The sequence below is a fragment of the Petromyzon marinus genome, chromosome 19 (assembly GCF_048934315.1).
Source record: "Petromyzon marinus isolate PM22_M1 ecotype Great Lakes invasive population chromosome 19, UKy_Petmar_22M1.pri1.0, whole genome shotgun sequence".
In the NCBI taxonomy this organism is placed as follows: domain Eukaryota; kingdom Metazoa; phylum Chordata; class Hyperoartia; order Petromyzontiformes; family Petromyzontidae; genus Petromyzon; species Petromyzon marinus.
The window spans coordinates 5,536,279-5,550,521 of NC_133685.1; the positions used below are offsets into that span (position 1 = coordinate 5,536,279).

Sequence of the window (14,243 nt, forward strand, 5' to 3'; positions counted from 1 at the left end):
GCTTGTGTTGCTTCCGAAACGTCGTGATTTGATTAACTTTATTTTATTTTTTACCTACGTGACTTTACCGAAAGAACCAAAGAGTATATGGATCATTGCAGTCACGAAAACTTCAAATCTACGGTATAACATTATCAGACCTTTCGCTCTCGCGAGGTTTATTTTTTTAGTGTTTTTTTTCAGTAATTCGTTGACACGGTTGACCCCGCTGAGCCAGTTTTGCCCGGCAATTTTTTTATATATATTTTTTACGAGGCAGATCCGTGGCTCGTAAACACGACAACAACAACACCAACAAAGACAAAGATCCCACTCTGTGTAGGCCTTAACAGACTGTCGGGGCAAGTGCTGTTGGCGAGTTGCACCACCTATGAAGGCCGGCACGGCACACGAGAGGGGGTTGGTGGCCAGCACCACTCCCGGCCGCCTTTGTCTCCCCCAGGGGCGAAGTTTACGCACCGCACCAGTTACTCATTTGAGGCTGAGTCGACCTAGGGGAGGCCCAGGACCGGTTCGTAGCGCAGCGCGCTAATCGCTGTGCCACCACTCCCCCACACAACAACAATAACAAAGACAAAAGATCCCTCGGGGCAACAACACAGAGACAGTTTAACTGTCGCCTGATGAAGCTAGCTGTAATTACTGGCGAAACGTCGTACTCAGATTGTAATTGTTGTGGCTTGGCTCTCCAACACACAACCGGTGTGCTGCACTAGTGACGAATTGGCCACGTTCTGTTTACGTGACAAACCTTACTAGTTGGCTGTGTCGGGTGGTGGCGGGTTTTCACGACACATATTTTACGCGATCTAACCCAAACCCCCCCCCCCCCCCTCTATTATGGAACACAGAGAGACACACACACATCAATTATTGCAGAGAATGAGGTACTGGGAGGGTGGTGAGGCGGTGATCCTTGAGGAATATTGCGCAACGGACAAACAACTTTCCTACATTGCGATTTAAGTAGACGTCGTGTTAATCATTTATCTGTTGGGAGGCGAGAGAGTTGGGTGCCGGTTCATTCAAGAAAAGGCCACGCAAGCCAAAACCTCCTTCTTTACAGATCTTACCCAACGGTGGCTTGCGATTTTTTTTCTTCTTCTTCCACGAGGGGGTGGGGGGGGGGGTTAAATGCAAAAAAAGATTGCTTTGAAAAGAAGGCGAGCCAATGATGCACAAGTGAATTGTGCACAAGGCCGGCCGAGCTTTGGCGTTGTAGTTACAGAGCCCTCCCGAGCCTGGCAACGCGAGGAGAGAGAGAGAGGGCTTTTGGTGGTGGTGGTGGTGGTGTGGGTGGGAGGTTGGAGATGCATTGCAGTCGGCAACACAACGCACGCTTCGCGTTCTTCTCATCATCATCATCATCCTCCTCCTCCTCAACACGGTGTATTTTAATTGGTATTACATTTTCGGGTTGTTACTTTTTTTCCCCCCTTCAGATAACGCCGATACGATTTGTGAGGGTAAATGGGGGTTAGCTGTGTCCATAAAAGCGTTGTAAAAGAAGTGTTATTTTAGTGCAGTGTCAAAAATGCTATAGTTTTTTTCGTTGATGAGTGTTTCGTGAGAGGGGGAGGGGGGGTGGTAAAGAATTATGTTGGAATATGAAATCAGGGTCATCAACAAGTAATCCCGTTACACCACACTTTATGTTCAACTGGAGGAAAGGTACAGTGTAACAATTGTACGTAAGATTGACACCTTTATTTATTTAAAACAAGCTTGTTATAATGTAAAAAAAAAGTGTAATTTCTCATTAACTCAGTTAATGTGATGAACTCCATTCATTGCGTCGGTGTAACCGGTTGTGTTCGTCACAATTGTTATCAAACAAACTGCATCCACCCTCTTTATCCGGATTATAAGACGCACCCTCTCCCCCTCGTGTAGGTTATGTATTGTGGTGTGTGAGCAGCCGAATTTGTGTAACTTTATTACCGCAACTTTAGGGCGCGTCTTTACTTTGCGGAGAGTCTCGTGCTCACGATAATGTCAATTGCTCGGTGACACGACGCATGGGCGCGATGTTGTCTCTCTTAACGATTCCAGAATATTGACATTTAACACAAAACCTAATCGTGTGACACGCTGTCATTTTAATTCACGGGCATGTGATTCATTAATTTGATAGCAAAACAAATGGCACGCGAGGCCATTAATTAGGGTTGGCACTCTCTCTTGTATCCAGTCAAGCGTGAGACAAGGAGGAGTTGGTTTGGTCTGGAGGGAGCCGGCATTGAGGCGTCATGCTGGCCAGTGACAGAGGAATGCCCCTGTCCCTGCTAAGCCGAGGCATTGGCCTGCTCGTTCGGAATGGCCAGGAGAAGGTGGAGGTGTACTTCGAGCCTCAGGTAACTCTCTCACACACGTACGCACGCACGCACGTTCATCCACAGCACAAAGCCATCTGCATTCATGTAAGGTGTGGTGTATGCCATTGTGATCAGCAGCAGCATTTGCAACAGCAGCATCAACAGCAGCAGCATCATCATGCAATTAGCAGAAACTGCTGGGGGTAACATCATCAGTAGCAGCAGCAGCAGGATTTTCATCACAAGCATTATCAGCAGCATAACTTACCTATCAGACGACAATAAAGCAGATGAGGCATCGTCTGCTCTTCACCGCAGGGGCAGTTTGTGTTCTGATCCTGGCCGAGATGGCCTCCACTTCCTGAGGTTTGCTTTGTACTATCCAACACCTGTACAAATTGCAGCCCAGGCATTACCAGATTGCCCATGGTTACATTTTTTTTGGCAAAAGTTATTTGTGTAATTTTTGCTTCCCTTACAATCCCCGAGGACTATTTGAACTGGCGGGTGACGGGAGGCCGGCACCCTGTATGCCGCTGCCCTTACTGGCCCACCGGTGGCCTGGCCAAGACCTACACCACCCGGAAGGGGCCTCTCCTCCTCTACTCCGAGGAGCTCGCCTACCCGGCGCATCTCTACCAGGAGGAGGTTCGCCGTCACCAGCGGCGTGGCCACCAGCCCAGTCTCCCGCAGCCGGAGAGCTTCCTCCAGCAGGTCCAACCTCACCAGCAGGAGCATCTGAATCAGCAGGCCCTGCTGTTCCAGCAAACGCAGCTCAACCACAAGGCTCACCTTCAGCAAAGAGCGCGGGCGGCACGGAGGAGGCCGGAACACCCGGACAGGAATGCGGACGCCGTCACCGCACAACTGAAAACCCTCAGCGACCTGACCGATGCGATCTTGATATATGGATGCAGACAGGTGAGATAATGCCACGCTCGTTGTTCGGTCATCATCGTCACTTTTATTATAATTGTGCTGTTGGCATAATGTAATGCCACGAGACAAAGTGTTCATTCGGAACTCTGGCAAAGGACTGCATTACCCCCCCCCCCCCCACCCCCGTGAGTATTGGTCAGCGGAAGCAGATGTCACAGAAATACCGCCAGCACTATTTAAGTGACCTTTATTTATTGTCCACACTCTGAAGGGGGTGCACTTCCCCCCCCCACCCCCCCGCTGCTGCAGAGGCGGATTAATTGCATGCCAGTCACACCGAGATATAAAAACTATTTAAAGCTGCACATTAGCTCATTTAAATGCAAAACCTAAATTAATATGATGATTTTTTTTTAGTTGGTCCAGTCACTGAGTTGAGACCATCCACTCTCTACGCTTGGTAATGTGGCTTAATCACAGTTTGTTGGGACCCACATTTCAACCCTCGTCGTTCTGCTGTGCTGGCTCAACACCCTGACCCCCGAGCTACCTATATATATGTTTTATGTTCAATGTCATTGATTCAATAAATATAACGGATAACAATACGGGTAGTCTGGGATACCATTACATTGAATTAAAAAACAATTTGGTAGCTTTGCCGAATTTTTTTCCAATCAAACTCAATTTCTACCTGCTGCTCCCATGTAAGTGAAGCACTCGTCAGCACCAGCTTTTGGGGCTTTATCTGCCACGAAAACTCTCGTGACACTCCTGAGGTAGTTCCATACCGAGTGTGGCAAACAGTACTGTGGCACTATCCTCAGTCGACCAGGCCAAACATTCTGGGCTTGAAACCATTGGCTACTTTGTTGAGTAAACATTGATTGAGAGGTTGCACAGTAGCCAGGCCAAACAGTGTGAAACATTGTTGGTTTAGTTGTCCTCTTTCCAGTGTGGCCTTTGGACAAGTGCTGTAGCATGAACATAGCAAATAGAAACTTGATGACGTAGTGGCACAGTGGTGCGCACACTGCTCTGAACCCGGCGACCTGAGTTCAATTTCTGGCCACAGCTAAAATCACAGGCTAGCGATATCCGAACCATTACTTGAAACCTCGTCACCCCCCCCCCCCCCCGCTTCACCAACCTGCAAACAGCTCCCATGACCAACATGGCACGTGATGCATTTCACCAGCAGTGGATTGAGAATAGGCTGTTAAGTTATTTAACTTTTACGCTGTGCGGGATGGGTTCACGTTATACCTGAAGCCACTTGTTAGCCATGGCCAGGAATCAAACTCAGGTTGCCGGGTTCAAAGCGCAGCTCATTAATGTACCATTTTATCGACCTCATACAGCACGTACAAAAATAAATTAATAGATTCTTACACAATTTAAAACATTTGTTATTACATTAATCAATTGTTTCTCGCCCCTATTGGTTACGCAGAATCATGTAGTGTGCCAAAACATCAATAATACGAAAGGTTTATACCACAGAATTGCAGCACTTAAGACAACATGTTTAAAAGACCTCCAGCAGTCAAATCATTGAACCAACATTCTTGTTGACCGAAGACAAGAAATGTGATAACCAATGCTTACTCGGCCGCTTCATCACTATTTGAACAGCCCCTTGCACATTTCTCTGGCTATAATTCATTGATCTGTTATGCAATTATCCAACATTATGCTGCTTTTTTTCAAAACGGATCACGACCAAAATGGGAAGCAATGTAGTCATGGTTTACAGTATAGCAATAATTGTTCATTAAAATATCGCAATAACGCCACAGAGCTAGCTAAAGAAAATGAAATATGGGTTGTGCTTGCAAAAAAAGACATGGGAAAACACTCTGGGGTCCCTTTGAAAGAAGTGCCACTTTGCAAGGCTAATTTAGACATAATTACCAGTACATACACATGGGGCTTTAAGTGCATCTTATTATAGCTCTGTACCAAACATGCTCCCCCAGGCGGTATTATCTTGAGAGCTCGGTGTCATACCACACATGAATTATGAGCCTGATGATGACGCATGTGTAGACCTTGGCTCCTCGCGCACTTCCTGCAGACTCAACTCGCCCTTCTGATGGGTGGCTCAGGGAAGTATTTTATTCTCCACAAAGAAATATACACCCGAGTGTGCAGGATATTGGCACTTCAGTGTTGTCCCCACGGTCTACTGCGGCTATACGGAAAACGTCTCTCACCAGGGCACCTGAGAGCAACGGGACTCTCTCTTATCCATTTTTCACTGGCACATCACAGCCATGCCAGCGTGGGGCTCTCACGGTATGTGTGGGTAGGTTTCCACTGGCTAATTGCCAAGCTGAGCTCGAACAAAACCGTGAAACGTGAGCCTCATAAGGCATCTGAATCTGACTCGGGGGCCAAACAGGGTCAGTGACCGAGTTAATCACGATCATCATGCATGCGCCTTAACTCGTGGATTGCGTGTAATGTTAATTGGTACAGTGAGAACTCGCTGTTACCGCGTCATAGACTCGTTCGTTTCGTGTGACGTCAGCAGCATGGCTCGGGTTCTGCAGTGGAAAAAAGACATTTCTGAGCCGCCCCGGGCTAACTCGGCACAGCCCCGGCACGGCTTGGTTACGCGATGGAAAAAAAGAGGCGTCTGTGTGTGCAGATTGTGGGAGGCCAGCATTGCCCGAGCATCCAGTCCCTTCCGTCGGCGAAGGCGAGCAGGATCCGGCCGGGCTACTCCGCACGCCGCTACCTCTGCAACTGGTTTCACTCCTGGGATGAGGCGTTGCTGCTCAAGCTCCACAATTCGGGTGCGAACCCTCGGACCTTTCTGCGGTGGAGTGTGTGGTGAGAAGACAGCGTGGGGTACGACGGTGCAGCGGTTAGTGCCACGAACACGGCGGCCTCACAGTTCGAGTCCCGCCTTACGGTCAACACCAAGTGACAAATATCCTAACCGGTCCCGGGCCTCCCCGAGGTCGACTCAGCCTCAAATGAGTACCTGGTGCGGTGTGTAAACATCGCCACTGGGGAGACAAAGGCGGTCGGGCGTGGTGCTGGCTACCCCACCCCCTCGTGTGCCGCACCGACCTTCATAGGTGCTTGGTAACAGCACTTGCCCCAACAGTCTGTGAGGAATATACGGAGGAACTTTGTCTTTGGTGAAGACACAGAAAACCAGTGGATAGTGAAATGACCATTATGCCTTACATATAACCTGCTTTATACAATGCGCACAGCCTTGTTTTAGACCACCAACTCAAAAGAGTCAAAATTTTGGCTGTTTCGTTTAGAGAGCCAAATGACAATTAGTCAACTGTATACCTGTATTTAATGAGTACCACGTGACCTTCCAGCCACTAGAGGCCTCAAGTGTTGCAAACATAACTCTGAAATCGAACCACAACCCTGAATGGTGACAGTTGATTGAATCCTTGCAGCTTTAATCACCACTACAGCCATAATATGTGTTTTTTTCCCTTCCCACTCTGTGCTTATTTTGGCTATGAACAGGTCGGATTTCATACTCCACGCTGTACCGGGAGGGCAGGTGGAGCCCACGCGCCTTCAGAAGAGCTCACTATGACCTTACTGCAGCGCCGCAGCCGTATCAGCTCACAAGCAGCATGCTGCAGGCGCCCGGACCTACCCTGCTATGCAGGACCGTTGCCAGCTATGCGAGCGGTATGCCGACGGTGACCAAAACAAAACACGCAAAAAAATTACCTGGTTACCAGAGAGCGTCGTGATGTAGTAGTAGTACTACTACTGTACTACGTAGATTTTTTTTTCCACGGTTGTGCTGCATGTAGCTCTCCAATGTGCTGATGGGCTTACCGCGAGTTGCTTGGCAGAATGTCCGACGTTGCATCAACAGTTCCCGCCGAAGGTCTCGGACCCGACGACACGTGGAAACGGCCCGGAAACGCATCGGAGAGTTATCGTGAAGTCGCTATTGAGCGTGCGGGTGGCGCAATTGCACGGGTGCCCGCGGGCCAGAGGGATTTAGGCGCCGGGCTAAGAAGAAGTTGTAAGTCATCATTTGTGGTCATTTCCCCCCGGCCACCCCCCTCATTTCAAACGCCTCGCAGCCATGTAAGTCGTGTTGAATGAGAAAACCGGAAGGGAAAAATAAACAATGACAACGAGATGTGTGTGAGAACTCGGTGTTTAGAGTGAGTAACCACATGCACTATGATGAACACGGCCTTACATCGGATAAATATACGGCGGGCCGACGTTTTGGGCAATGGCCCTTCTTCAAAGCAGGGAGGGCAGAGAGATACTCAACGCCACGTGGTTGAAAATCACACTTTCAGCTCTCGTTCCCTGAGGCGATCGGGCTGGGACCATTAACTCGCTGTGCTTGAGAAACCCATTATACTCACAGGTGGCGCTTGCCTGGATTTGAACCCAGGATCTCAGTGGTGCCAGCTCTTCACTCTGATCTAATTTCTCCTACTTCTTTAATGGAAACCCAGCGACTGATGGCCCCTTAACCTTGAAGTGTGTTCCTTAATCACGACGGCACGCGGTGCCTTTGCAGGCGATGAAACGGAGGAGAAGCAGCAGGGTTCCGGCAAGCAGATGACACTGCCGGACGGCGGCGGTGCCTCAAGTTACCCTGACAGCGGCCAGTGCGGCGTTATCGGCAAATGCTTTGATCAGCCTGCGAACGGACATCAGCTTGAGCCTTCATCTCAGGATTGCATCGTGAAGGTGCAGTCACAGAGGCTGTGGCACATTTGCACTTTGAATCTGAAATATGATGGATTTTTCAAGTGGCACCATCAGATGTAAAGCACTTTAATTTGGTTCGATGGAGAAAGCTTTTTTTATTATTTCCTGAGTGTTTTTTTTTTATCATCAACAAATCACTTTTGAAAACCTAAGTTATAGAAAATAGTAAATACACCTCTTGAATTGAGCAAGGTTACATGACGTGGGGAAAAGAGAGAATCGATTGCAATTCCAAAGAGGAGCAGTGCGAGATGGGAAGAAACAGGAATAGATGTGTCATCACCTGCTGTTCTGTGGTTGGTTACAGTATGGATGAGACGGAAGAGTCTGATAGGCCGAGTCCTCAACATGGATGGAGAAATCAGTGGTGGAGCAATCGGTTAAAAATAATATTTTAAATTGGATGTAAACATGTAAACTCTTACAGTTCACACTTTTATTTTTAAGGTTTTTTAAATTATTTTTTTACATTGCTTACTGGTTCATAATACAGGTTTTTTTTGGGTTAGATCGTGTAAATATATAAATGTGTTGTTAAACCCGCCACCACCCGACACAGCCAATTAGTAAGGTTTGTCACGTAATCAGAACGTGGCCAATTCGTTACGAGTACAGCACACCGGTGTGTTGGAGAGCCAAGCCACAACATTTACAATCTGAGTACGACGTTTCGCCAGTAATTACAACTAGCTTCATCAGGCGACAGTTAGATTTGTGGAGAAGTCCACCTGTTTCGTTCCTTAAATAGAGGCGTAGATGTGATAACAACACTTGTGCGCTCTTCTTGAACGAAGTTGGGGGGGATTCATGAATCAACGTTCATTATGCACGCGCATTATGCAAGCCCATTAATCTTGAACTTCCTGTCCAATGTCTGTACTATAGCCTACATGTTAAATCGTTGATATTCAAGTCGTGCTTGATTACTTTTTGCCTTTATTTGTGAATGCGAACGGCAATGTATTATTTAACCTAATTGGGTGAATCCACGTAGAAACATTGCTACCCACTGTGAAAGTACCGCAGACCACAAACGTCTGTGAAAACACACCTTCTTGATAGACGTGTGCTAGAAGAATGGCACGAATGCCAAATGAACTAACGATTTTGATTTGTGACCCGGGTTTCCCTTGAAAGAGAGACTTTTAGCCTCAGTGGCCTTTCACCTGTTCTTTTTTCCTAAAGGGCATCTGTATATCTGTCTACAGGAAACCATAAACAAGATTGATGCCCTAAAATCCAGCAGGCTACCTCCTATTGGTGCTCATATATCAGTAAGTGGAGAAGTTTAAGTTAACATTTTTTCATTGTGCTTTGGTACATACTGCTTTATTATAAAACTGTGTTTAGCAAACTACGCTATGAACACGGTTGACGTACTTTGAGATTCCAGGCAACGCTCTTGCGTCGATGATGAGCGATATCTGAACTATTCATAATACCCACCTTCATGAACCCGCACCGACAAGCATTCTGATGTTGGAGGTATGGTCAATCAACCCCCATGACTGACACTGCAACGTGGAGGCTTTCATGCATCTATGGAATAACAAAAGGCTATACATTTATATGATGTTATTGTAGAATATACACATTATATATTGGGTTTAAAAAATATATTATTTTTTTGAAGACGAGCTAAGCTACGTTTATTCTTCTCAATGTCCTCAAGTTCTTACACAATGCGGGGTAGGTGAAATGTTGACTTTGTTATGGCCGCACAACCGTGTTTTAAAAAGATGGCCTTTGTTTTCTTATTTCCCTTGCCTTTGACTGCAGCCCGCAGTGCGGGAGAGACCCCCACCACTACACCGGACTCTCATTGACACCTCTCATCTCCGCAGCCCGGAGGAAAACAGATCCTTCGCATCATTTTATGGTGGCTCGCTCGCTGGAAACCGCAGGAATGTCGGCAGTAAGTTTTCATCTTTAACGACTTACATGCCGACTTATTGCACTCTACGGCAAGATGCATCATCCTGACATGGTAATGATCACTGCGTAGGTTTTTCGAGGTTGTGCCGAATAGCATTCCCATAGGTTTTCTGGTCGTACAACCCGGTGAGTATGTGGGTTGTACCACGTGTTGTTTGGCACTAGTCTTACATGCTGGAGGCTTCTTTAAAAACTGAATATTCCATTCCTGAATGTGGTACAACCTGAAAACACCTAATGGGGTGATAGTAATCATCATTTTCATCATCAGCACCAGGAATAGTAACATCATCATTGGCATCATAAATCACCTATGATCACATTTTGAAATACAATGCACCTCGACTTGTCTGTGGTAAGATTTCCTGTATCTTAATTAACCACAGGCTCTGTCGATCTGTGACACATCCTGTTATCTGCAGATGGCTCCTTACTCACATTTAGTCAATCAAAAGCAGTCTCCCAAAAGTGTGATTTTGAAGTGCCAATTCATCCATCCTATTATCCACCATTATCTGTGGATCAGCACACGGATATCAAAGTTTATTTCACAGACGTCGACAATATTACAGTATCCCCCAATAGCGCCACATATTAGATAGGTTTCACTCGTACTGTTGGACAGGTTTCCCAAACCCAGCATCTAGTGCTGATCAGCATCCTACATGTTTCGTCATTTGAGTTCTCTCACACATCTCAACGTTGTTGTTTTTTTTCCTTACGGTTTTCTCATTCAATGCGATTTTACATGGCTGCCAAGTTTAACACATTTTCCGAAAAACTTGTCTTTTGACACTTACAAGTTTCGGCGAAGGTTGTGGCTGTGGACAAACGAGACTCGGGACATGGAGAGGAGGACAGGGGGATGTCGCGCTTTCCTGCTCTCACAGAGACTATCTCAAAGGAACCGGCAAGAAAGCCAGTGAGTGATCTGAATCGGCATACTTATCACATCATTAAATTGTCTTTTACGTAACTGACTAGGATATGCTGGTACTGTAAACCAGATGACTTGTAACATATATGTTGGGCCCTTCACCTGGTAGCCAGCATGCTACGATCACATTTGTTTTCTATGAGGTCAATTTGTTTTAAAACGAAAGTGTGCAAGCCTTTCGGCAGGTATCTATGCAACGCGTTGCTAATCCACATCTGTACCAACACCACATTATGCTCATTCACACTTGCTGATTTAAACTGACTTAACTGCACTTGATGACTCGCTGGCACAAGTGAGGGCCAAACCACAGACTGCTGTACCTGCACTTCTGGCTTGGAGGCCCTGTCTTCTTGTTAATGACTAATAACTCTACCTGAATTACCGACTAACCCCTATCCAATGGCCAACAACAATTTCTTTGACATTGCTCGTAAGACACTGGCGTAAAGCAGCATAAGAGTATGAGCAAAATGTGCTCTTCTTCTGGGGGTTAGGCCACGTGTTGAGCCTTACTTCTCTCAAGCTTTCGCCACCACAAATTGCTCCGGGTATTTCCTTCAATTCAACTCCTGGAAATGGATCACACTTGTTTGAGGGAACAAATGTTTGACACGTGGTCTAACCTCGAAGACCAGCACTATCATCACCGGCGACCGCGACTGTATACGTTCTAAAATTAACGGTGTGAGATCACCCTTATGGACGTGGTGGCGGCGCATGCACATTTTCCCGTGAGCAAAACCACCTCCGCGCCTTTGTGTGTTTCTGTGCACTGGCAGCCGCCGTCCGATGGCGTGAAGCTGCCGCTCATTACGATGGAGCCTCCTGCCACTCCCCAGAAGCAACAGGCCGGGGATAACACAGAGGGGGAGGCAGAGCAGAGGAAGGGACCTCCCCAACCACTGCTGCCGTCCATCTCCCAGGGCAGGCCTCCCACGTGGGGCTTAATCAAACAGGGGGCCACCCGGGGAGGCGTCACACCGTTCGAGGCGGCCCGGGCAAAACCAGCAACAGGCGGCGCCCGACATGGCCAAGTTGCCAGAGACGCTGGAACGAATAGAATGGCACGAGCCGACCAAGGTGCTGCCACTTTCGTCAAGCCGCAGCGGGATCGTTCCCCGGATCGTGGAGCGACCAAAGCTCAAGTTTCGGTGCCGCCTGGAGATGAGCCTGTCTGTGCAGCTAAAGAGAGAGATGGAGTGCCAGGCGTTCACTGGGGTGATGCGGTCGTTGCCAGCAGCTCAGGACAACCGGTCAGGCGAGCGACGGATATGGAGGGACCTTCAGTTGTTGGTCAGATGGCTGCAGGTGAAAGCTCTCAATGTAAGCACTAAATGAAGCACCCTTGCATTCGATTTAACTATAGGGACAGTAAACTGTCAATGTGTGGGGAATGCCACAGTGTTTCAAATGGTTTTCCACGTGGTAAATGTTAATAAAATTTAATATGGAATCTGTTCTAGATTCTTGGATTAACATGAAAAATCTGAAAATCGTGGCTCGATATGAAATTTCGGATGATTTAAATAACAATTGTTTTGAATTCATCTAAAGATATGTATGTGGGGATACCGGTGTATACATATATTTGTTGCGATTATTCATTTCCCTCATCCTTCAGATGAGTGGCAGCTTCTTGGGAAAAAGGGGCCCGGCAGCCATGACAGTGCGACAAGCAACAAGGGAGGCAAGGGTGCAAAAGACATGGGCATCAAGGGCGACAAGGCCGGCAGAGACATCTTCATCAACCCAGAGGACATAGGTAGGGTTTCTATACATCCTGGTTTTCCTAGGAATGTCCCCTTTTTGAGGTCACTGTCCTTGGAAATTTATAAGTCTTCCCGGCATGTTTAAAGTCCCAGATTTTGTCAGTTGTGCAGTAATTTACTACTCAAGTATTCTCCCCTCTTTTTTGCTATTGCGAGATTTTATCCTCATCATATTGCTTTTTCTTCCTTTTCCTCAGAGGTAGCAGAAACTGTCGACGTTGACCTCGAGTTTCCCCCAGTAGCCACCGGGGTTGACGTGGGAGCCGGCAAGGTTAGCGGTGCCAAGGCCGAACGGGGTGGTGCTAAGCCTGGCGGTGCCACCGCCGCTCTTGGGGCAGCCGGCGCGAGGGCCGGGGGTGGCAGCATGAAGCCCGGCGACGCGGCCGAGGGCAGCGGCGTGAAGGCCGGAGCCTGCAGCATCACGTTTGAGGGCGGCACCGAGGGGGTGGGCAGCAACTCGAGCAACAAGCTCAACGGCGGAGTCACTAAAGGCGTCCCCAAGGCCGCGGGCAGCAGCGTGAAGGCGGCAGGTGGCGAGGGGACGACCGTAGTGAAAGGGAATTTACCCGAAGAGCTGAGAGGTCGGTGATTCTGGGGTGTTTTTGTGTGGTATTTATACTAACAAGGCGAAAATACGCGAACGCTTAATTTGTTTGCGTGACAAGCGCTTATGCCATCTTCTACGGATTATAACACCCTCCGGAAAGTAAGACACATGGCCAACTTGTGCCCGGTATTAGAACAGTCATGCAAATCTGCTCTCACACACGGAAACACATATGCCTGCCAGATTATAGCATGCACCCCCATCTTTTCCTTTAAAATATAGTTGGAAAAAATGTGTTCTATAATCCGGAGACAATGGTATTAACTGAAAACCTACACCGTTACTTAAAGTACAGTATGTATGTTGAACTTCTTGCACGCCGTATGTAGCCAACCGTGCTAATCGGAGGTGCGGGGAAGGACAAAAAACAATGATTGTAGCCACACATGGCGATCCATTTATCACCCTCTTCTCAACATTATCACCCTCTTCTCAACAGGTGATTGATTATGGTGAATGCGATCGCTCCATATCTGACAAGTTAGAGTGTGAAGAGATTTAATATATGTGTGTTGAGCTATGTGAGAGACGTGTGTAGAGGCTTTAAGAATAAAATGTCGTTTTCTGCCTAATTTTATCCCTTATGTTAGTTGGTTACCTATAAACGAATCGCCTTTTTTTTTCACTAGCGTTATGCTTATTAGAATCTTTGTTTATCCTGGAGAAATCTGATGAGCTCTGACGTTAGTTTTTGAAAGATGTCCAATAGCTTCACAAATGTCCGGTGTGCATCGTCATTACAACTGTACCCTTACAGATCAATCGTACGCTAAAGCATACTTTGTGCATCCTTTTTGCATCCTTTTACCCCGCGTGCATGTTATAGCCACACACACGGGAAAAGACTTCATGGGCAGTGCTGTCCTGGGTCCTGACGGGGAAATCATCAAACTGTCTTTGGTGAGAGCCGCCTATTATATCGAAACTAAAGGGCAAGACGGCGCTGGAGATGTGCTCGTGTTTAACGTGAGCATGGAGCAGAGCGCTGCGGCAGACGAGCGGCAGTGGAACGCGCTCATGGGGACCTCGCAGCGGATAGGAGACGAAGGTACGCAGGCTGCACATTC

The 14,243-nt window shown here is 47.5% G+C and overlaps 1 protein-coding gene across 4 annotated transcripts in view; it reads left to right on the forward strand.

Moving 5' to 3' along the window:
- Nucleotides 1-1,288: 1,288 nt before the first annotated feature.
- Nucleotides 1,289-14,243, forward strand: part of KIAA2012 (KIAA2012 ortholog) — a 33,456-nt gene continuing 20,501 nt past the window's right edge. The window contains exons 1-13 of one of the 4 annotated variants that reach the window (XM_032957233.2): nucleotides 1,289-1,401; nucleotides 2,192-2,354; nucleotides 2,805-3,236; nucleotides 5,848-5,995; nucleotides 6,699-6,869; nucleotides 7,732-7,904; nucleotides 9,134-9,199; nucleotides 9,705-9,840; nucleotides 10,664-10,782; nucleotides 11,580-12,123; nucleotides 12,422-12,562; nucleotides 12,767-13,150; nucleotides 14,003-14,224. In XM_032957233.2, the coding sequence (XP_032813124.2) occupies nucleotides 2,250-2,354; nucleotides 2,805-3,236; nucleotides 5,848-5,995; nucleotides 6,699-6,869; nucleotides 7,732-7,904; nucleotides 9,134-9,199; nucleotides 9,705-9,840; nucleotides 10,664-10,782; nucleotides 11,580-12,123; nucleotides 12,422-12,562; nucleotides 12,767-13,150; nucleotides 14,003-14,224 (2,641 nt within the window). In that variant the 5' untranslated portion in view covers nucleotides 1,289-1,401; nucleotides 2,192-2,249. Of the gene's footprint in view, nucleotides 1,688-2,191; nucleotides 2,355-2,804; nucleotides 3,237-5,847; nucleotides 5,996-6,698; nucleotides 6,870-7,731; nucleotides 7,905-9,133; nucleotides 9,200-9,704; nucleotides 9,841-10,663; nucleotides 10,783-11,579; nucleotides 12,124-12,421; nucleotides 12,563-12,766; nucleotides 13,151-14,002; nucleotides 14,225-14,243 lie in introns of all 4 variants that reach the window. The other 3 variants (XM_032957232.2, XM_032957231.2, XM_032957234.2) reach the window with 3 other exon arrangements.